General features: G+C 45.1%; 2 protein-coding genes across 2 annotated transcripts; one reads left to right on the top strand and one right to left on the bottom strand.

Annotated features, from left to right (window-relative positions):
• Positions 1–1571: 1571 nt before the first annotated feature.
• LOC101170186 (prostasin) lies at positions 1572–9589 on the bottom strand. Its single transcript, XM_004071096.4, has 6 exons — positions 9388–9589; positions 7918–7938; positions 5513–5696; positions 5181–5446; positions 4464–4594; positions 1572–2700 (listed from the first exon to the last, which is right to left on the bottom strand). The coding sequence occupies exons 1-6, from the start codon at positions 9434–9436 to the stop codon at positions 2431–2433; spliced, it is 921 nt and encodes a 306-aa protein (XP_004071144.1). The 5' UTR covers positions 9437–9589; the 3' UTR covers positions 1572–2430.
• A 9225-nt stretch (positions 9590–18814) lies between these two features.
• On the top strand, positions 18815–21446 carry LOC111947725 (heat shock 70 kDa protein 1). Its single transcript, XM_023957236.1, has 2 exons — positions 18815–18991; positions 19471–21446. The coding sequence occupies exon 2, from the start codon at positions 19491–19493 to the stop codon at positions 21408–21410; it is 1920 nt and encodes a 639-aa protein (XP_023813004.1). The 5' UTR covers positions 18815–18991; positions 19471–19490; the 3' UTR covers positions 21411–21446.
• Positions 21447–22919: the final 1473 nt, after the last annotated feature.

Raw genomic sequence — 22919 nt, 5'->3', positions numbered from 1 at the left:
AATTATTCATTCAATCAAAAGTACTTAAATTCTATGATCTAGTAGAGTACTGTAAAGCTCAAATAATATTCAAGGCTGAAAACAAGTTATTACCGAGGAAGGTTATTTATTAGATTAGAAAGAGACGACAAAATACACTTTTGTGGGGAAAAAAACATTTCTCATACAAATAAAAAAAGATTTTGTGTTTCAGTTTGTGGAGTGAAGTTGTGGAACAGAACCAGTAAATACTTGAAACAATGTCCAACATAACAGAATTTAAGTATAAATACATAAATATGATCATTGATAAATATGTACAAATACAAAACAATACAGAACATCAGCATTTGTAAATCTGCATACTTATAAAATATGTTTTGTTATTAATTTGTGTGTTTTTTGGAAATAAGAACTGCATGTGCAGCTGTAACCGTATCTACACTTGGGTAGGGCCGTGGACTTTGATGGTGGACTTTCTGGGTTTAGTAGGAAAGTAAGGACTTAAGGTAAAGGGGGTGAGAGTTAATAGCATTTTTCTTCTTCTCACTCCCTTTTTGACTTGTGTTGTTTCTATAATTTTTTTTTGTCTTTATAATTTTCTTGTTTTTGTCTTATTTTGTTATTCTACACTTGTTTTCACTCGTCCAAAAAAATAAGAAATAAATATATAGAAATAAAAAAGTATCCTGTAAATAGACAGACATGCAAGCATGTTGATATGAAATATCATTTTGTGAGATCAACTGTAAACAATGGTGAAGTGTTTTTGCAGTATTGTCCAACAGATCAGATGGTTGCTGATTTGATGACTAAACCAGCTACTAAACTAAAGCTACTTACCTTTAAAACATTCTTTTTTTGGTCATAGTTAAACCAAGATGTGATGCAGTTTTGGTTTCCATGATGATTGTAAATAATATGTGAGCAACTGGGGATGTTAACAGATTGATTGTCCAATGGGTGTTCTCCCCATTCATTGCCTATTGAAACTGCAGCTGCACCAATTAACAAGAGATGGTATGTTCTGACTGCAGACTGCCTCCCAGTCTGTGCCTTTGCTCCGTTTTGGTATCAAACCATGTTTAACACGTCCCTCTCTCCATCCAATTCCTCTCAGGGGACCCTGGGGCGTTCCCAGGGCTGGTAGGGCTCTGTAACCCTAACCCCATCCAGACCCCCTCCAGCCTTTGGCTGCACCAAGAAACTCTTTCAGTAAAGACCATGAACAGAACTGGGGATAAGAGGCAGCCCTGTCAGAATCCAACATCCACCAGGAACCGACTTACTGCCAGCAATGCAAACCATCTCCTGCTGGTCATACAGAGACCGGACAGCCCTCAGTAAGCGTCATGTCTTGTCAGCCTTCTGTTGTGTCTTAAATAGTCTGAGTGTTCCTTTATCCCGTGCCACAGCAAAAGCCTTTACCTGGAATTAAAAGCTCTAAACTCTGCATCTGAGTCCAGCCTGAGTTCTGTCTGGACAGTAAGTCTCCCCAGACCCCAAACTCCCATAATGCACTGCTGAGATGGGTTTGGGTTGTCCTCTCCTAAACATGACTCACTCTCAGAAGAACTTTCCATCAAAGCCCCAGAAGTTCAAAAACTGGATTTATTTGAATGTTTTGTCTTTAAAATCAATACAGGAAGAAATAAGAAACAGAGTTTGGTCCTTCAACCACAAACATCTTTAAGTCCAAGAGATGACACGTTTGCAGCGATGACTGAAATTCCTTAGGAATAAATCATAAAAGTAAAACATCCAGAACTAAAATTATAAGCAGAAAAACAAAGTGAAAGAGCAGAAAGTTTCATGGATCAGCAAAGCTGCTCCTGAGTTCACAGACTTCATCAGTGCAGACATTCCTGCTAAAAGCACATTCCCTTCATTTACACCCACATCAGAGAAAAGTAGGATTCATTTCTGTACAGAAGCTCAAGAGGGACAAACTGAACACAACAGGTTTCTGGAAACGAATAAGAATTTTTGTAATTAAAATGTAGTTCATTAGAAAAATTAAAACCAAACTGAATTCACTGTGATTCTATTAAAGTTCCTGTTTTTAGATATTCAGATAATAATGTGAAGCCTTCAGCCTCAATCAAAGATCTCTGAGGAATTACAATCGTTTTAACATTTCTAAGGTGTTTGGTTATCCAGAACTGAACCCAGAACCCTGTTAGACATCTGGAACATAGTTGGATTGACTTTACAGGACAATCCTGAAACATGGACTGGAGGATGTTTTCTGTTGGTCAGATTTGTCTTCTGCTCTCCCGTCTTCTGGTTTTCTTTCATAGAAAATAAGTCTCTGAATGTTCTGGAACCAAACTACAGAATAAGACGAAAATGTGACACTAAGCTTTTTCAAGGGTTTTTCATCTAAAGTGAACTTCTTTGCAGGTTCTGACCCAGAGTTTCTGTGCGTCCTGGAGAGCTTCTTTAAAGCTCTCAGAAGAGGACAAAGACGGAGAAGAGGACGGGCAGCACAGCCATGGAGATGAAGTGAGCTGCTGAGATGCTGGAGGAGCCGCTGACGAAGCTGACGAACCCCGGCTGGGTCCCACTGACCCGGCTGCTGATCCAGGTCTGGTACTCTGAGACCCGGGCGTAGACTCCTGGGGTGTTTGGCTTGGCACATCCATCTCCAAAGCTCACCACTCCGGCCTGGATCCACCTGGTGTCATTATTTTTACTGACCAGAGGACCACCGGAGTCTCCCTGCAGACAGCAGACATGTTAGTTATGAGCTCCAAACTGTTTGCAATCAAAGTCAGAAAGTTGGGATTTCTGTGACAATCCCAACTAGATAACATTTCTGCAGTTCTTTGGCGCCGGCAGTTCTGCGTTGAAAAGCCGCCTCCGTTAGCTCGGAGACCCGGTTTTCCTGAGTCCAGCTGCTCGATCACACAGAGGGGCCAGACGGACTGCGGTCCGAAGCCTCGTCTGGAGCGCCACACCGTAACAAAGAACCCTCCACTACCCAAAATCAGGAATCTACGAGTCCGCGTGGAGCAGCCGGCCGGTCCCGTTCGCGCTCCAAAGCGCCACACCGTCTACGCTCGACGTCAACCAGAGCAGTAGTGACCCACCCACGGTTGGAAAAAACTGCTTCTATGCACCACGATCGGATCAACAATCGGCATGACCTATCTCCATCGGAAAGAAATTATGATCCAAATGATCCGAATGAGTCCTGTTTTGAGTTTGTTATGTCTTGTTTTTCGTTTTAGTTCTTGTTCTGTCTTGTTTGGTTCTGTTTCCTGTTTTATTTTGAAAGGTTTCCTGTCTTGTCTTGTTTCTTGAGTTTTACTTCCTTTGGTCCCCATCTGCCCTGATCGTGTTCACCTGTGTCTTGTCTGCCCTGTCTGTATTTAAGTCTTGTCTCTGCCTTCCTCCTGCGCTGGTCCATTAACTCTGTGTTGGTGTTCATGTCATGCTGTCTAGTTCCTTGTTCCTCGCCACATCAAGTAAGTTTTGTTTTGTTCTGAAAACCTGCTCTGCAGCGCTTTGTGTTCGGTTTTGTTTATTAAAACCACTAGTCCCTGATCCTCGTGCCTCTGCATCTGGGTCCTACCGGCTCTCGAGCCACCCCCCGCACATGACAGAATGAGTCTGATCGGATCGCAGTACTCCGATGTATTTTTATTCTGATGAGGCGTTTATTCCGATCACTTTTGTCCAGGTAACCACAGCTGCCTCGGTTTGACCATTTTTCACCCGCAGACAGGGGTATCCAGCCGTAAGGCCCGTTGGGACTGAAGCTTTAGCCCCGTTGGGTTTTCTCTGACCCGTCTCTGTGTCTCACATGGGTTTCTGGATCATGGATGTTTTTCCGGTCTGGATGGATTCCTGTGTGACATCACAGACGGTTGCTAGCCTCCATCAGTAGGAGTCTCTAAACTACAGGAACAACCTGGTTTGTTCTAGTTTCACATCAGTGAATGTGTGCAGAAATGCAGGAGACAGAAGTCACATGAGACCCCAGAGCAGTGTGACGTCTCCAAGGCAACGGCCATTTTTTCCCTTAGAACAAACCAAAACAGCAGTAACTCTGTTCAGTGACATCATTCTGTCTTTTGCAGCAACAGTCTGAAACTAACAGGAAGTTTTAATGCAGACCTGAAACAAATCAGCTCTTGGATTGCCATGTAGCTCAGGATTTGGGTTGACAAATATCCTAAAAGTTACTTTCTGTTCCTCATTCCATTTGCTAATGAATGGACTCGCTTATCTTTTCTAGATAACATCTGAACAAGATCTCATCAACCTGTCTGCTCCTCCCCTCACTCCTGTCAACCAAAAGCACGCAGATCCTCTTTAACATGTCATTCAAACGATGATTGGAAGAAGTGAAAGTATTTATTTGCCTCACGGGTTTTCTCAGGTCATATCAGAGTCTTTTGAACTGTTAAGGACCTTTTAAGGGGGACTGAAGGACCCTCTGAGTGAATCTGAGGGTCATGTTGGTGGGCGGGACTCACCTGACAGGAATCCTTCCCTCCCTGTGTCAGACCAGCACACATCATGTTGCTGGTTAAACTGTAAGAGGAGCTACACTGGGAGTTGGACACGATGGGAACGCTCACTTCCTGCAGACTGGAAGACGTAGAACCTGAACGAGAAGAGAAGAATGAAGATAAGAACCTTTAGAAGGGCAGCAGAAACCCATCAGGTCATTTGATCAGTTCAGCTTTTCTCAGACGTCTCTGTCTCCCCCTTTGGTCACCATCAGGAACCATCTCCAGAGTTCTAACCACACTTCCTGGATGCTGCACACCTGACTCTCCTTCACCCAATCAACCACAGCAGCCTGAAGCACTGCACTGAGCTGAGATCAGTGCGAAGTATTGGTTGTGCCACTCCACCTTCCTTACCGAGTGCTATATCTGGACCTGATCTTCTGTTTCCTGACCCAGACCCTGTTTGCCTGCTGCCTGCCCTGACCCTCGCCTGGAAATGGACCATCCCGTCTCTCCTCTGATGGTTTCATGTCTGGTATTGACCTCTGCCAGCCTGACCCTGATTTATCTTTGTGGGTTTTAAGCTGAGCTAATAAACCTGCTGCATTTGGATCCAGCCGTCTGCCTGTTCTTGTGACAATGTTGATAGGAACATTTATTTAAAAATTAAGCTTTTTAATGAAGTGTTTATTCTTCCAGACTTTCAGAGGTGACAAAGTAACCAGGTGACCTCCTGACCTCCCGATGAAAGCGTCCCAAAGCCGGTGACCCAGACGGTGGTCCCGCCGGGGAAGTTGCTGCCCTGTTCTGCCAAACAAACGGGGCTGATGTAGTCGTTGAAGGTCACAGGTGAGGTCAGCTTCAGCAGAGAGACGTCGTTGTCCTGAGTTTGCTTGTTGTAGTTCTCATGGACAATAATCTGGGACACCGTCTTGCTCACAGAGTTAGGACTGTTGTTTATCTCTGTCTCTCCCAGGTAAACGACCACACCTGCAGTGCTGGTGCTGAAAAGACAAACATGTAAATAAAGCTGCAGGCAGGTGAGGTCATGTGACCAGAGCTCAGCTCACCTGCTGAAACAGTGAGCGGCGCTCAGGATCCATTGGCTGTTTATCAGAGACCCCCCACAGAGAGCCGCCCCTCCGGACACCGGTATATGCAGCCTGACCTGCCAGGGCCACGCCCCCGCAGCAGCGGCCTGGCCTCCAACGATCCTGGACTCCGCCTTGGTGTTGAGGGCAGCTTTACCGCAGACTGCAGGAGACAGGAGAAGCTGCAGGATCTGTTTCTGGCTGCTTCACACGGAACATTTGTGACACGAAACCTTCAGCAAACAGCAGACAAAGGACTCGGCGTGGCGCTGCGTCTGTGTTTGCTGATGGCGTGAAAGAGCCGCCAGATTGTAAAGTAGAGAAATAGACATTTTGATTTGGAGAAAACTTTTCTTTAAACGTGAACATAAAAGTAAAGTGAGATCAGCTAAACTGGGCCAAGTTTTGTTTTGTTTCGCTTAGGAAGCTGAGAAAAAAACATTTATAACATTTGTTTGTGTTCCTGATATTAATAATAATTGTTATTAATGTTTTTGTGTTGAATTTATGGGATAAAAATTATCGTTAGAACGCTTCAGTTATTGAGACATCAGCTGTTCTGCATTTTTGAGATGTGCCTGTTAGGGTTATGTGATTCTCATTTGCTTACACGCTATTATCACCATAATATGATTGTCTGAGTTCTATCTTTCAGTAAGAAAACAATGACCTGAAAAGTTCTGATTATACAAGAATATGATGTTCTGTACTGCCTGACTGAATGACCTACTTTTATGTTATCAACCCCGGCCACCAATAAAACCAAACTGGATCCACTGCAGGCAGAACTCCTCTGTTCCTGCTGTCACAGAACGATTCTCCTTCTGCAGACGTCTAGCAAAAGTTCTCATCTCCTGTGTGGTTCTTCTCTTTATTAAGGAAAAAGTCAGAACCCTGACAGTGCCACATTCAGGTTAAATGAGCCACTCAAACTTAAAATCTGTATTTAATAGCAAAATCACAACTAAATTCAATGTTAAAAATAAGACAAATGCTGGCCCATCGCCATAGCAACAACGTAGCCATGTTCCACCCTAATGGTGTTGTCCTCACCACAATTATTGTTTGTTATAAATGTTAAGCTGTTTTCAAATGGAAAATCTGGTTTTGTTCATTTCAAGCTGATCCAGATTCCACCTCAGAGCGACTTTTTAAAACATTCTGACTAAGAGACAAAAAGAAAACAGAAAATATTTCCACATTTTTCCAGGAAACAAACATTTCAGAAATGTGTTGATGAAACCATGAGAATCAAAGTTTGACTCCGTGGTTGTAGAGAAACCCCCCAGAGAGTGATTGACAGATTCAACCGCAGAACCTGTTCTTTCCTTTAAACCTGACGCACGTCATCGTGACGACCTCCATCAGACATTGTTAGAAAATAATTTGGTGTGAGTTGAGACTCAGAAGAGAAGAAGAAAATCCCCAAACCCGATTACAGGAAAGAGCAGACGAGATGAGGATGAGCAGGTTTTTGAGGTTTGGAGTTCAGACGATTCAGCAGCAAGAAGGAAGGACAGCGGAGGAAAAGGGAGTTTTCCGTTTCAAATGAAAGCTGGGATTCAGACGAGCTTTTCTGCGTTTCCATAGAATCGGTCTGAAGCAGCAGACGTGATTGACATGAACTGAAGGTCTGATCTCTGACCTCCCATCAGTAAAATGTCTCTTTTTTTCTCCCCTGGAAGAAGCTGAGAACACTCTAGGTCCTAAAGAGCCGTCAGTGATGCTGCTGTGGTTCAGCGTCTGCCTCTCTGCTGCTTTTATCAAACTGTGGTTGCAGTTTTTCTGTGCAGCGGTCTGCTGGAGGGGTGGGATGACAGACAGGGACATGTGGAAACTGGACAAGCTGGTCCAGAGGGCTCGCCCTGTCCTGGACTGTCCCCTGGACTCAGTGGACTCTGTCGCTGAGAGGAGGTGCTGACCAAGCTGTCCAGCCTCTGGAACGACCCCTCCCACCCTCGGTATGAGACGGCGAGGACCCTGAGGAGCTCGTTCAGCCGCAGACGGCTGCACCCTCAGTGCAAACAGGAATACCACCGGACAGCAGGTAGACTGACACTGACACCACATGGGACTGCTGTGTATTTACCTACTTACTTATGTGTACCTTTACTACCATGATCTACTACTATTTTATTCTTATTCTTGCTATTTGTTTTCTAACTCTTCTATTTCTCGTTTGGCAGCTGAAACGACTCAATTTCCCTCTGGGGATCAATAAATTCCTGTCTTATCTTATCTCTGGTCGTTTCTGCAGGATTTGAGCCAAAGTGCTGCTGATCTCTGTTCTGGTGTTCACACACAGTCTAAACCGGATCCACAGAGGCTGAATCTGATTGGTTCAGAGAAAATCAAAGAAGGAGTGAACAGGAAAGCAAACTCACCATCGATCTGTGCACGTCCCCCTGCAGAGAGAACAGAGAGGTGAGATGTTTGTCCACTCGGTGGAACCTGTCAGACGGGTTCTCCGCCTCCAGGAATGAGCCGAACATTTGGGGCTAAGATGAGGGCGGCAGCCTGTGTTTGTTTGTGAAACAGACTAATGATGACGCTGATGTGGATCACGATCCATGCATTGCTGTGAGCATCAGCTGACTCGTCTGCATGATTCAGCTTTTTTCTATGTCGATGACACTCTGCTAGTTTTACATGAATCGGGAATCTGGTGGAAGTTTTTCTGCTGAACTTCAGAAACGGCGACGCCTAAAGATCAAAGTGGACTCTGATCCAGGAAACACCAAAGTCCTCCTGTAAATGTTGTCATCCCTGCCCCCCCCCCCCCATGTGGCCTATAGGTTTGGGTGATCATTAATCCCGTAAAGTTGGGTCTTCCTACTTTTCTAGTTCAGCCGGTCAACAACGGCAACGGAAACCACACTCTGTTCATGTGACCCACCTACAGTAGATTCCTCAGAGGTGTTTCTGCAAACACCCACCCCCCACCCCCCAGGAGCAGGGTGGGACTGGCCCATGGCGAAAGACACAAACCAGAAAACGCCCGCAAGCAAATCTGACCACAATGCAAAGTTTCCGTCGGCCACAGAGGATCGTTGCTAACATGAACGTCCCTCAAAATGAAAAACATTTCTACTTTCCAAAAATCTCTCAACACAATAAATGTTTTCAACAAATCTCCAGCAAATAAACAAGAACATTTTGACAAAATAAAACAGTTCTCCTTTTTTTATGTTGAGATTTTAGAAAAAATATTTGTTTTCCACCACCAGTACAGAGAGGTGGAAGCCGCCTCCATCGTCACGTTCTACTGATGTTCAATCATCTTTACTTGTGTGACGCTTTTCCTCAAAGGCCCAAAGCGCTTTCCAGTCACCGTTCCAGTCACACAAGAACACAACATTTACCATTTACACGCTCAGTGATATGGACTCAACCTGAAACAGCTGGAAGATTGCCACAGAAATCTGAATCAACAAAAGTATGAATGAAAAGGTTTTTTCAGGATTTTTTCAGACATAAATCTTCTGAATCTGAGCAAACAAACCGTCTGCTCCTTCATTACTGAAAACCCTTCCTTTTGTGAACAAAGGAAGAAAACTGTAAAAGAGACAAAGTCACATGCGGCTGAATGTTTTCGGGTGAAACCCTGATGCTGGATCAGGTCTCTTCTTCAGGAGAGGAGGAACCAGTTCTGGTTAGCGTGTTCTGGTCCGTGACTCAGTCTGGATTAAAAGGTCAAACTGCCACATCAGGGTTTTTATTAATAGATTCAACAAATCAACTAATTGTTGTGTCTGTCACCTTTAGTTCTAATAAACAACAACAGCAACACGACAGACACTGAAGGGTTTTCCGGCCATCGTCAGAATAAAGCTCTGATGCGTTCAATGACTCACCTGGAGCTGTGAGGGCCAGCAGCAGGACTCCGCAGGTGAGGAAGCTCATGATGTTGTGGTGAGTCCACCTGCTGCCGACCGGCCCTTTTATCAGCTCCTGTCAGACACATGAGACAACACACCTTAAACTGTTCCCGCCCTTATCCTGCAGCACATTCAGACGCCGGTTCGCCACTAGAGTCTGGAAGAATCAGCTCCTCTGCTCAGAGAGCAAAGAGGAAAACAAGCAGATGAGGAATCTTCTGTCTGTCCTGATGTTTCCGGATCTGTTCGGTTCTGGACTGGTTCTACCTCCATTTCACAGATAGATCAAAGTGTTACAGCCTAGAGGTCAGGTGCCCACAGCCAACCAAACAGCTCCCAAAGTATTTTGTAGCTTCATTTCTCTTTCTGGGTGAAAGAACTTGTGTTAGCTTGTGTTGCTGCCATCCGTGTTGGGCTGGACGCTGGTGACCTTTCTGACGACCTGAAGGACGTCCAGACTTGGAGGAGTCTGCTGTCACTGAGATCCTCTCACTGTCAGTCAGTTTTGGTGGTTGGACTTCCCTTGACAACCTTCTCATCCGTCTTCAGGGTTGAGGTTAAGGTTGTGGCTTTTCTAGTCCAAGCTGCTGTTTCAGGGGGCTGTTACAGCCGAAAAAGATGTTTATTGTGCACAAAAACCCAGAAATGCAGAACACTGGAGTAACCTGTCTGAGTTCAGGACATATATATGTATGATGCACACATCCAGGTGTAGCAATACGCAGCTAAACGTGAACAACCCGCTTTCTGTCACACCCTTTGATGATGTCACAAGGAGGTAATAGTAAACAACAAGAGGATTACAAATCACAGTCCAGACCTTTAAATTGATTATGAATATGTTCTTCTTATAGGTCAAGGGATCAATTTTTTTTAATGAATATACACGTGGGCTGCCACTTATGGTCATCATCAGGAGGCGTGGCCTTTGTTTTCATAGCTATGCTGACGACACACTGCTTTACAGCACTGTTTCCTGAAATCGTGTTTGGGAAAAAAAACTTAAAACTTTTTATTTAAGATATTTGAATGATTTTCACTTCACATGTTATGGACTTTGATTCAGTTTGAATGAATACATGTGTTGTATAAATACAAATATAGAAGGAGTAAGATTTGATGTCAAGTATGCAACACTTTTCACACATTTGGAACACAAAATGCTTCACAACAAAAACAACGTTACAATCTGGAAACCAAAACAAAAACATTAACAAAAAAAAGAAACACACATCGCCCTCAGAAAAAAAAGTCACATATAAGACCAGATGTTTTTGTCTGGGTCTGTGTGACCCGGTTCATCCGTGAACCATCATGTGGGCCATCTGCTCCTCGGCATTCCTCCGGCCCCGCCCTGTCAGAGTCATGGCGGCGTGGCGTGGCTGTTATTCCAGCAGCATAGATGTTTCTTGTTATTCCGTAATAAGTTCGTAAAACCTCCTGAATTGTTCCCGAGCGGCATTCCTAGAAAACCACAGGACTCTGAGAAAAGCAACTGAGTTCCAGCCGTCAGTCCAGGTTCCTCTGGCCTCATGAAAGTCTCATTCTGATGCAGAACGGTGGTTTTCAGCTCCTCCTGTCCTCTCGGACAAATTTGACACCCACCCAGGTCTACCCCCCCCCCATGCTGCCTTCAGGAGGGAGGGCTGTAACTGAAGCTCCAAATGGTTTCTTTCCTGCGTCTAATCAGCTGATTGATGATTTATTGTTTTTGTGTGTTTAGCACTTTTTTTCTCCTCAGTACTCTGAGAACGGCCCCCCAGCCCTGTTTTGTCCTGGGTTCCTCCCGTCAGCAGTCTTTTTGCCCCCGCCGCACTCCTGCCTGCAGCCCTGCAGCTTCATGCCTCTGCTGACGGATCTTCTGCTCGGATCTGACTCCAAAATGGCGGGAAGATGGAAAATCTACAAAGTTTCTTCCCGTTTGATCTGCCTGAAGAGGAGAAGCTGCTGCAGGAGACCTGAAGGTGCTCGGAGGGAAGATCTCACACGCTGAGGCGCTGAGGTCATTTAGGTGTGCGGGTCAACTGGTTCCACCTGTGGCGTCACAGGTGAGGCGGCTGCCGTGGCTGATGTGGCAGTCGGACAGGTGAGGTCACAACCTGTCCTGTAAGAAACAGCGGAATGCAGATGTGACCGCTGAGGTAAAAACATCTACGACTGGGATTTGGTCCAAAAGCTGCAGAGATTCAGACTCACAGCATGACAGGAAGCAGCGAAAAACTACAAAAACCTTTAGTTCTTTACCTTTGGTGTTTTATCCACCACTGTACTGTCCTGATTTATGAGTGAAGGCGTGTTTTTAGGTCGTCTTTGTGTATTTATGGCGCCATGTTCTCCTTGCAGGTGAATTGCAGAATCGTGGTAAATGTCACAAATCTTCCTTTAGAGGAAGGAGAGATGGTTTCCTTCAGAACACGATACAAACTTCCAGTGAATAAACATTTGGATCAGAACCAAAAAATGACGGTGCAACCCAAAAATCGCACCCACCTTCTGGTCTTTAAACGCCTCTCCTGTGGCCGCTTTGGAGGAGGGAGAAGCCAAACAAACAGAAACAGAAAAATCCACTCATGTGAAGATGAAACATGTTTCAAGAATAAACCAATACGTCATTTTTTATGTTTATGTTGAAACATAAATGTATGTTTTGAATCCAAATTTATGATTTACAGGATCCATTTGATTCCTGTTCTGACCGTGATTTCCACTTCAGAGAGACAAGCGTCCTGCGTTTGAACCCCTCAGAGCCACACAGCAAATAACTGAACCGTCTGATCAGATCAATAGAAACTCAAAGAAGACATCTGTCTTCAGATTAGAAACCCGATTACCTCAGATGACCTTCAAGAACCAGATTTCCTTGTTCCTCATAGAACCTGGTGGTTCCACCAACCAGTGAGTTCTGACCCTCCTCTACTCACAGGAGACGTCAAGAGGAAATACGTTCCCAAAAAAAACTCTCTTTAGTTCAGATTTGCAAAAAAATAGTTCAATGAAAAACGTTCAAACACACAGAGCATCCGGCTCACACAGAAGATTCAGAACCACCGACTGAACCAGAGAACTGGACTGAGTGTGACACCCCCCTCATAGAAATGGTTTATTCCAGCTCCAACCAAATGAAGCCAATCTAGTCGCCATTTTTTCACGATCCGTACACCGCTAGTCAGACCCAGACAACAAGAGAAGTCAGTTTGAGTTTCCATGGTAACCACTCTCACCAATCAGGAGTGAGCTTGTTGGAAGGCCACACCCCTACCCATGAAGCGGGCTACGTCAAATATATCAATCAAATGTATTGAGTGTTGGACGTGCGGCCAGCAGGCTCCACCCACTTATAGTGAGGCATCTGATTGGTCAGTTTATCACTGAAACTACAGAGAAATATCATGAAAAAAATGAAGATTATCTAGAAAATGTTTACAAAAAGGTACCAGATCTAGAACGGTTCATCTGACCAACAGAATGACTGAAGTTTATTTCTCTATAGATGTCTGGGGGATTTTAGCTTCTTGGAGCCACTTCCTGTTTGACCTGTTTGGAACACCTGATGGGCGGGGCCCATCAGTTCAAAACGCCTCTCACTAAAAAACCACAGATGACAAAGTCCAGCCCAAGCCCCTCCCCTCTAATTCCACCCCCAAGCCCCTCCCCGTGCACACACCAGCTCCACCCAACCACACTTGGACCCTTTATACTAAGACCGGTGTCCCACCAGCAACCAGGTGGACTGGAATGCCCTCCAGCAGTGGGACGAGTCGTCCTGAGAGGCAGTTCCAGCTGGAGACTCAGAGGATCCTGGTGACTGTCCATCCTCCTCTTCCTCAAGGGAGAAAGGCTGCTCACCAGCTTTCAGCTTCCTGCTGCAGCTCCGATGGAGGTCAGGCTGGGACCCTGTCTGGTCAACAGGGACCCAGAACACACCCGACATGTGCTGTGCGTTCCTGAGCGCTCTGTCAGCATTTAGCACATACCAGCGCTTGACCTCACAGTTGGAAGAGGCTTGGGGGTCAAATGTCAAAGCGGTGCAAATCTGGTGAATCTGCCTCCAGGCTTTTTCTTTCACAGCTCTATTCCAAAACGTGAAAGACTCGGTGTCGAAGAATTCCAGCCGGACACAAACCGCAATTATTCATTTCTCCTCAATGATCAGTTTTAAAGAGTCGGCCCTTCCACGAAATAAAAGGACGGCATCTATACATCACTACCAAATCTTAGTTTCTGATTGGTCAAGGTTCAACTGGTTAAACTTTCAACACCTGATGAAAGGCCGTGTGTTTTGTTCTCAAAGTCCAAAAAAGGTCATAAAAACTGGCGTAGCAACGTGTGAACGCGAGAGTTTTGAACGTGGAAGCCTGAAGTGCACGTTTGCGTGCGTTTACGTGGAATTTGGAAGTGGTCACTTGAACACCCGTTGGCAAGGGTGGTGTGAACGGAGCATCAGGGGACTGTCCCTCACCTGAGACCACATCCAGGATCTCAATCAGAGCTACTGTAGAACCAGATTATCGAAAAAACCATGTGTGTCGGACCAGCACTCCAACGAATCCTCAACTGAAGGTCAGGTTGACGCAGTTATGTCAAATAGTGGGGCGCGCCCCCCCCTGAGGGGATGCGATGCAAGGGGGGGCGTGCAGCAGTAGCGGTTTTAGGCACAGGTCATACGGGCAGTTGCTCAGGGCGTAAAAGGGGGGCTGCTGTGCCAGCGGCTCAGTGCTTGGAAAAAAATCTGCTCCACTGTTGTTTTCCTCTTATCTCTTATATCACAGAGTTTGTAACAGCCTGAAACTGTGGACTGCCGTCCCTGCAGCTGCTCCCGTCACACGCGTGTGCGAGAAGGAGAGGGGAGGGGTAGTGGGCTCAGGCAGAGAGGTGGAACGGGCACGCGGAGAGATGCCTCTATTGCGCAACACCAGGATCATTCTGGGCCTTCAGTTTCCTCAGCTCATGCTAATAATGTCATTCTTTATGATCTATTGTAGACATTTTGATGACGTCTTTATTTTCCATCAATGTTTTCTTTGTCTGTCTGTGGTTTAGTTGGTGTCAGTATTTGACATACAGACAGCAGGTGATGCAGGAAAACAGCTGCACTCTATGACATCATAAAAAAATAATATAATATTTAATTTTAATAATATTTAGAAAATAAATCAGAACAATGTATTTACCTATTTCTTCAGACTAAAAATGTTATTGGTGCTGCTGTTTTCATGTTTCAGATCAATTTAAATTTAATGTTATTTATTGATTGAATTATTTTTCTCTGCATCAAATGGTTCAGTTGGTCAAAATGTTTTTAGTTTAAATAAATACTGATAGATTTTTTTATTTCAGGCACTTTAAGCTTCTTTTCTGTTTTAGACTAGAACAGGGTTTCTGTGGCAAAATAAAGTTAATATTTGTTGAAAGTGGATTTAAATTGTTTTTTTCTTTTGTTAATGTTAAAAGATTTTAGTTATACTTACAACATTTATATAGAAACTAACCCAATATATTGTCACTGCAGCAAATGTGTGTGTGTGTGTTGGGGGGGGGGGGCGTTTTCTTTTTCCTAGGGGGGGCCTTGCAAAAAATAACTGAGAAGCACTGGGTTAACGCCTCCAGCTGCTGCTGTAAACCCCTCCTGAACCGGAAGGAAGCCTCGTCCTGCTGAAACAGTCTTGATGTGTGGGTCCGTCTGACATCAGGCGGTTTTCGTCATGAACTTCCTGCGTCTGCCTCCCCCTCATCTTCATAACGAGTGCCTTCTGGGATTGAAGACTTTCCCTGTCTGTTCGTGTCCACTCCAAGTTCTCTGGAAGACTAGACCGCGTCACCTGGATGAAAGAAAACCTTCACTTCCAAGATTTTCTACCAAAGTGTGTCCAGAAGGCCCATCACTGTCTCTGCTGGCTTATCCCTTTCCCATCATGCATCTTGGGGTCATCTGTTCACCAGCTGAACCGTGTGACAGAAACCTTGGTTTGTTTGCTTTTACGGTCAACGGTGCATTCTTCAGTCGTTCTCTGGTAAACATTCTTTGATATTTATCTGCGTCTCGCCTCTGAAAATCCAAAACAGCAAAACAAAGAAAACATTCCCATCAGATTAAATCTGTTTCTAGAAAACAAGATTAAATTTTCTGTGTGTTTTGGCTCCTTAACCCTTGGGCTATCTTAGATGACCCCCCCCCCACCCCTTCCATTAAGGTGTTCTCCCTACCATGACAAAGGTGGATAAAGGTGGAAAGATTTCATGTAATCCATGGACACCAGTGAAGATCACAAATCATTGAAGAAAAAAAATTCAGAGCACTGTCTATTGCAGTGTTTTTCAACCTTTTTTGAGCCACGGCACACTTTAACCTTGACAAAAATCCCGCGGCACACCAGCATCCAAAAAAAATAGATAAATAAAAAAAAAGAAAAAGCTCAGTCTGTATTGATCTACAGCCGCTCTACAGCCGTGTTTTTTCTAAAAGATGTATTAAAAATACAGTCAAAAGATTCAAAAACTGATGTGTGTTCGTTGTTTTAAGACGTTAAGAGGAGAGACTCATTGTGCGCTAAGACAGTCACTTTACTGCATCATGGGAGATGTAGTGCCTGTAATCCGCCGACCGCGGAAAGACCAGCGTCTTTGAGCTTCATGGCTTTGTTCACTTGTTCCAGTCTGATACCAGATTCTGTGGAAAGCTACACCGCTAAAGACGAGCTTTAGCTGGTATTTTTGTTAGAACAGAGAGACTTTTTTGCGCTAAATCGAAACAAGGAAGTGAATACTTTAACCACTTCTGATTGGTCAGACTGATGACATGTGATTAAGCCTTCAAGAATGATTGGTGGAGACAATTAAAGGGCCGGGACTTTCCTTACACAGTTATAGCTGCAGCTAAATCGCGGTATCCCCTTATTCTTATCAAAATGTCTTTAATAGAATCAAATAAACACAAAGAAAAAATAATTTTATTATATTTCATATTCTTAACTTCTCAGTGTTTTATCAGGGCCTGTTTGGATGAACAAAGAGCTGATTTCCTGGAGATGGTAATTGCTTTTAGATCAGTTAATGAGGGCAATTTCTCACGGCACACTTGACCATCTCCCACGGCACACTAGTGTGCCGCGGCACACTGGTTGAAAAACACTGGTCTAGTGGGTCTAGATGACCCAACTGTCTAGTGGGTCTAGATCAGTGTTTTTCAACCTTTTTTGAGCCACGGCACACTTTTACCTTGACAAAAATCCCGCGGCACACCAGCATCCAAAAAAAAATAAACAAAAGCAGAGATTCATAGTCTGTATTGATCCACCCCGCAATCTCACATGCATTTTTCTTATAATTGTGGCAGAAAAAACAGGAAGTTGCAGCTGTTTTTTCTAGAAGATGAAATAAAAGTTAAGTTAGAAATTAAAAAACGGTTTTATGTGTGTTCGTTGTGGTTTCAAGACATTTAACAAGGACGACTCATTGCGCGTCGAGGCGCTGTCCCTTTAACCAAATGCATTATGGGAGATGTAGTGTAAACTGCCGCAAAAGGGCAGAAAGACTCGCGTCTCTGAGCTTCATTGTCCACTTGTTCCACGGTCTGACACCGGATTCTGTGGAAAGCTACACCGCTAAAGACGAGCTTTAGCTGGTATTTATGTTGGAACTGAGAGACTTTACGAGCTAAATTGGAACAAGGAAGTTAAGACTTTAACCACTTCTGATTGGTCAGACTGATGACATGTGATTAAACCTTCAAAAATGATTGGTGGAGACAGTTGAAGGGGCGGGACAAAAGGCTAAATCGCGGATAAATCGCGGTACCATCATTCTTATCAAAATGTCTTTAATAGAATTAAATAAATACAAAGAAAAAGGTGTTTTACGATCTTTCATATTCCTAATTTCTCAGTGTTTTATCAGGGCCTGTTTGGATGAACAAAGAGCTGAAATCCTGGAGATGGTAAATGTTTTTAGATCAGTTAATGAGGGAAATTTCCCACGGCACACCTGACCATCTCGCTGGTTGAAAAACACTGGTCTAGATGACCCAACTCCCAGTGTTAAGTGCCTAGGATAGCACAAGGGTCACTGCAGCTGAATCCACCCTCAGAAAAGCAGATAGAAAGTCTCTGTGATGGTCTACTGGAAACATGAGGACGGGCTCCAGACTATCTGAACGTTGGGTCCTGCTTTCTCTGAAGTCTAGCTCCTCCCCTCTTTCCCATAAATCCATTGTGACTCCTCAGCTTGATCCCTCTGTAGTTTCTTTCCACGTCTCCTTTCTTCTTCTAAATGGAACCCAGACAAAAAAAGAACCAAGAAATAAAACCAACAATCCAAATTAAACAACACAAGTGTTCACTTGACTCCCTTTACTTCTCCTCTGAGCTGATCTTTTTCTCTGAAGACCTTTGTGACCTTCCTCCTTCCGCCACCGTTAGCACTCCTTTGTTTCATTTGGAACGGATCCTCTTGGTGTGAGATGATGATTCCTCAGAGTAAAGACCTGCAGTTGAACGTAGAGCAGCTGAGGCAAAGCAAAGCTGGGACTGACAGAAGGAAATCTCAGAGGCTTTTCTTTTCAGGCTGACTCCTTCTGAGCTGCTGGAAGTCTCTGCCTGTGGTTTGGTGCCCCCCTGCTGGAAGAGCGCGGTACTGCAGCAGACTGTGGAAACTGGAAACTTTGTGGATGATGAACTAAAGATTTGGAGTTAAAGATTTACACTCAGTTCAGTTTTTCCTGTTTGTACTTTTACTTTATTAAAACTTTAAGGTAGTTATTGTAGATACTTTGAACTGACTGTTGAAATATTTCATCATTTTGTTTCTGGAATATCAAAGTACACTTTAGAATAAACTACATTGTGTTATCATGTCTGTTTAATATTATTGTGTTTCTCTGTTTGGAACTCAATCAATTTAAGAAAAATGTTATAAAAATAAATGTGAGCGTAGAAACCAAACACATATTTAACAAATCAATGCTAAATAAACCTGAGAGTATCTTTCTATCTGTATGTAAATAATTTAGAGGATTAGTTACACTTCAACCCAGTTTCTGTGTTTTTGTTTTCTGCCTGATTTTCTTTGTTTTTTAAAGATTATTTTGAGAAACAAAAATATAATAATGTTCACTAAACAATCAAATTCCAGCTTCAGCTGCTCATTTTTATAATAAACTTAGATGGATTTGAGTCTTTTCGGTTGTTCCGGCAGAACTTTAGTTGGAATGAAAGTGAACGAGAAGCTTCTCTTCTCCTCTCGTTGACTCCAGAAAGTTCTCATGAAGCTGCGTCACGTGGTCCCGAGCCAGTTTCACAATAAGACGCCTGAATGTTGAGCCTCACTGACGGAAACGCGCGTCCAACAGGAAACGTCTTATTTTGAAGGGTCAAACCGGAAACGGCTGTGGAGCGTTCCGCAGACTCGACGGTTTTGTTCGTGAAGCGTCTAGAAGCAGCCAGGCTGTGAGCTTCCGCAGATATAAAGCGGCTGATCCGAGAGCAGAGACAGTTAGAGAAAGAGAGCAGAGCGCAGAGAAGATCCAGAGGAGAAGAAAGAGAAGAAGATCCTTCCTCTTCACAGATCACTCCATCATCACTCAGCTGTAAGTATTTCCTTCATTCTTTCTAGAGAAAAGGCAGGAAAGTGGAGGAAAAGCTTTGATCCAGACTATCGGGAGGAAAAGGCAGATTTGATTAGAAACCTTTTACTTTGTTTTAATTTAATTATTTACTTTTATTAAACTGAATTAGAAACCTTTTTCTATTTTAAATTTATTTATTTATTTTTGTTAGATTGGATAGAAACCTTTTTGCATGCCAATCAAACTTTATTGCTTTAGTCGGAACGACAGAAGCTTTGGAGATGTTTGGTTGGTTGAAGTAGAAACCTGAAGCCTTGATGTGCTAACTTTACCGAGTAGAGACCAGAGCAGATGAGCGTGAGCCAGAACCGCCTGAATCCTCCTTCTAGAGGAATCCGAGCTCTGATGCTGGACTGGGTTCTTTCGAGACTCTGTCAGAGCGGCTGCAGAAGTTCATGTTTGTAACGTTTCCTCCCGTCTGTGTCTGCGCGTCTTTACAGCACAAAGTCATCCAGCAAACATGTCTGCGGCCAAGAGCGTGTCCATCGGCATCGACCTGGGCACCACCTACTCTTGTGTGGGCGTCTTCCAGCACGGAAAAGTGGAAATCATCGCCAACGACCAGGGCAACAGGACCACCCCCAGCTATGTGGCCTTCACCGACACGGAGAGGCTGATTGGAGACGCGGCCAAGAACCAGGTGGCTCTGAACCCCAGCAACACCGTGTTTGACGCCAAGAGGCTGATTGGGCGGAGGTTCGACGAGCCGGTGGTGCAGGCCGACATGAAGCACTGGCCCTTCAAGGTGGTTTCAGAAGGAGGGAAGCCCAAAATCCAGGTGGACTACAAAGGAGAGAACAAGACCTTCTTCCCCGAGGAGATTTCCTCCATGGTCCTGGTGAAGATGAAGGAGATCGCCGAGGCCTACCTGGGCCACAAGGTGTCCAACGCCGTCATCACAGTGCCGGCGTACTTCAACGACTCCCAACGACAGGCCACCAAAGACGCGGGCGTCATCGCGGGACTCAACGTCCAGAGGATCATCAACGAGCCCACGGCGGCCGCCATCGCCTACGGACTGGACAAGGGCAAGTCGGGAGAGAGAAACGTGCTGATCTTTGACTTGGGAGGAGGCACCTTCGACGTGTCCATCCTGACCATCGAAGACGGCATCTTTGAGGTGAAGGCCACGGCCGGAGACACTCACCTGGGCGGAGAGGACTTTGACAACCGCATGGTCAACCACTTTGTGGAGGAGTTCAAGAGGAAACACAAGAAGGACATCAGCCAGAACAAGAGGGCCTTGAGGAGGCTGCGCACCGCTTGCGAGAGGGCCAAGAGGACCCTGTCCTCCAGCTCCCAGGCCAGCATCGAGATCGACTCTCTGTTTGAGGGCATCGACTTCTACACCTCCGTCACCAGAGCTCGCTTTGAGGAGCTGTGCTCCGACCTGTTCAGGGGAACGCTGGAACCGGTGGAGAAAGCCCTGAGGGACGCCAAGATGGACAAGGGGCAGATCCACGACGTGGTCCTGGTGGGAGGCTCCACCCGGATCCCCAAAATCCAGAAGCTCCTGCAGGACTTCTTCAACGGCCGAGAGCTGAACAAGAGCATCAACCCGGACGAGGCGGTGGCTTACGGCGCCGCCGTGCAGGCCGCCATCCTGTCGGGCGACACCTCGGGCAACGTCCAGGACCTGCTGCTGCTGGACGTGGCGCCTCTGTCCTTGGGCATCGAGACAGCCGGTGGAGTCATGACGGCCCTGATCAAACGCAACACCACCATCCCCACCAAGCAGACCCAGGTGTTCAGCACCTACGCCGACAACCAGCCCGGGGTCCTGATCCAGGTCTACGAAGGCGAGAGAGCCATGACCAAGGACAACAACCTGCTGGGCAAGTTTGATCTGACGGGAATCCCGCCGGCTCCCCGAGGGGTCCCGCAGATCGAGGTCACCTTCGACATCGACGCCAACGGCATCTTGAACGTGTCGGCGGTGGACAAAAGCACTGGCAAGGAGAACAAGATCACCATCACCAACGACAAGGGCCGCCTCAGCAAAGAGGACATCGAGAGGATGGTGCAGGAGGCGGAGAAGTACAAAGCCGAGGACGAGCAGCAGAGGGACAAGATCGCCGCCAAGAACTCCCTGGAGTCCTTGGCCTTCAACCTGAAGAGCAGCGCGCAGGACGACAGCTTGAAGGACAAAATCAGCCAGGAAGACAGGAAGAGGGTGGTGGAGAAGTGCGACGAGACCATCGCCTGGCTGGAGAACAACCAGCTGGCCGACAAAGACGAGTTCCAGCACAAGCAGAAAGAGCTGGAGAAGGTCTGCAACCCCATCATCAGCAAGCTGTATCAGGGAGGGATGCCCAGCGGCTCCTGCAGAGAGCAGGCGCGGGCCGACAGCCAGGGGCCCACTATTGAGGAGGTGGACTGAAGGGGCCCTGGTTCTGGACCCGCTTGACTGGACAGACGTGAACATGGAAATATTGTCAAGTGTCAAACTTTACTCAGACTTTGCTCTGCTGGACATTGCAAGAAAACCTGAACTGAGATGTTTGAGGGAAGTAAGAAAAAGCTGTGATGTCATTTCTGTCCGACACGTTTGGAACCTCAGCTGCTAAAATCCTGTGTTTGAATGGAAAATACTAACTTTTTCATTTATTTATTTGTTCCTTTCATGAAAATTATTGATGTTGAATATGTTTACATCTTTGTAACTTGTTTTTAATAAAAAGAAGAAAAAATCACTCTTTTCTGTCTCTTTGTCTTGCATTTAGAGTAGAACACAGTTCTTTTTTCAGATCTAACTTTAAAATTTGTTTGAATAGACTCTTAACGCTGTCGCGGTTTTTCAATCAAAAGTTCTTCAGAACTTCAGGTTTTCTGAGTAAACGAAGGTCTGAACCTTCTGGGCTGTTGGTCAGAAACTGGTGGATCAAAGCAGAACCAGTCTGGTCGTTCCTTTTGCTTCGTGCTGCCTTCAGTTTGTATCTGTGACATCAGACTTCCTGATGCCGCATACCAAAGGTTACGCCCATCTTCTCTTCTCACATGCAGACGGACCTCCATAAAGACGAAGGTTTCCCCACAGAGGTTTCTGTAGGACGTCATAGCGGTTTACAAAAACAGAAATACAAGTTTTAGGTTCTTTCAAACCAAAGTCCATGTCCTCTTAGAGAAATAAAAAATGCTTTCATCTAGTTTGTGGCCCCGCCCATTGTAGTTAATTCATAACAACTACAATGTTTTTCCACCGAGATTTTTTTATCTCCTCCTGATGTACAACAATTGAACTAAGGAAATACTCAGGATGCTATTTTATCCTGAATGTTTCTATATATGTCCTTCATTATGAAAAAAGATGTTAAAACATCATTGGAGTGGCTCTCTAAATTGATGGTGCTGAGGGTTTTTAAGGCTTTTCAGTTCATCCTTGTAGGAAACCTTTTTTCTGGTTCCTGACAGTTGTCCATCTGGAAAGACTTGTTTGTCCAAGTCGTCGGCCCGTCCCACTGACCTAAAGTCTGCATGAAGCCGTCCTCTGTGGATGAGACTCGCCTGGAGAAGCCGCCAGCATCGCTGCACCCAGTCCAGAGAACCTGGTGTCCCTCCACACACGTGGTGTCCATTCTTCTGTAGACTCGCCATCCACTGACATGCGGTGACCACCAAACTGCCGTTAAAACCACGGGAGTTCAGGACGGCCCGTCCAGACAGCAGCAGACCAGACAACGTTAAACACCCACTTTGCTTTCATTATTAGCCGTTAGGACTCATTCAGACAAACCAAATCAGTGTTTTAGTCACTAAAAACACTAAGGACTCCTAATGTGTACACAGAGAGGTATTTCCTATACATGTATTTTATGTGATTATGTCAAAGTTTTATTTTTAGTAGAAATTAAAAAAGGCTAGATATAGCTTTTCATAACTAACGGTGACC

The sequence above is a fragment of the Oryzias latipes genome, chromosome 8, assembly GCF_002234675.1.
Source record: "Oryzias latipes chromosome 8, ASM223467v1".
Taxonomy (NCBI): Eukaryota; Metazoa; Chordata; class Actinopteri; order Beloniformes; family Adrianichthyidae; genus Oryzias; species Oryzias latipes.
The sequence above is the reverse complement of the archived record's forward strand: the minus strand, read 5'-3'. Positions and strand labels throughout refer to the sequence as shown.

Excerpts from the sequence above, each read along its gene's own strand:
- LOC101170186 (XM_004071096.4), bottom strand. The coding sequence starts at position 9,436 with ATGAGCTTCCTCACCTGCGGAGTCCTGCTGCTGGCCCTCACAGCTCCA. Across the intron at positions 7,939-9,387 it reads GCTGGCCCTCACAGCTCCAG|GGGGACGTGCACAGATCGAT; the intron begins GTGAGTCATTGA and ends TTCTCTCTGCAG. Across the intron at positions 5,447-5,512 it reads GCCGCTCACTGTTTCAGCAG|CACCAGCACTGCAGGTGTGG; the intron begins GTGAGCTGAGCT and ends TTGTCTTTTCAG.
- LOC111947725 (XM_023957236.1), top strand. The coding sequence starts at position 19,491 with ATGTCTGCGGCCAAGAGCGTGTCCATCGGCATCGACCTGGGCACCACC.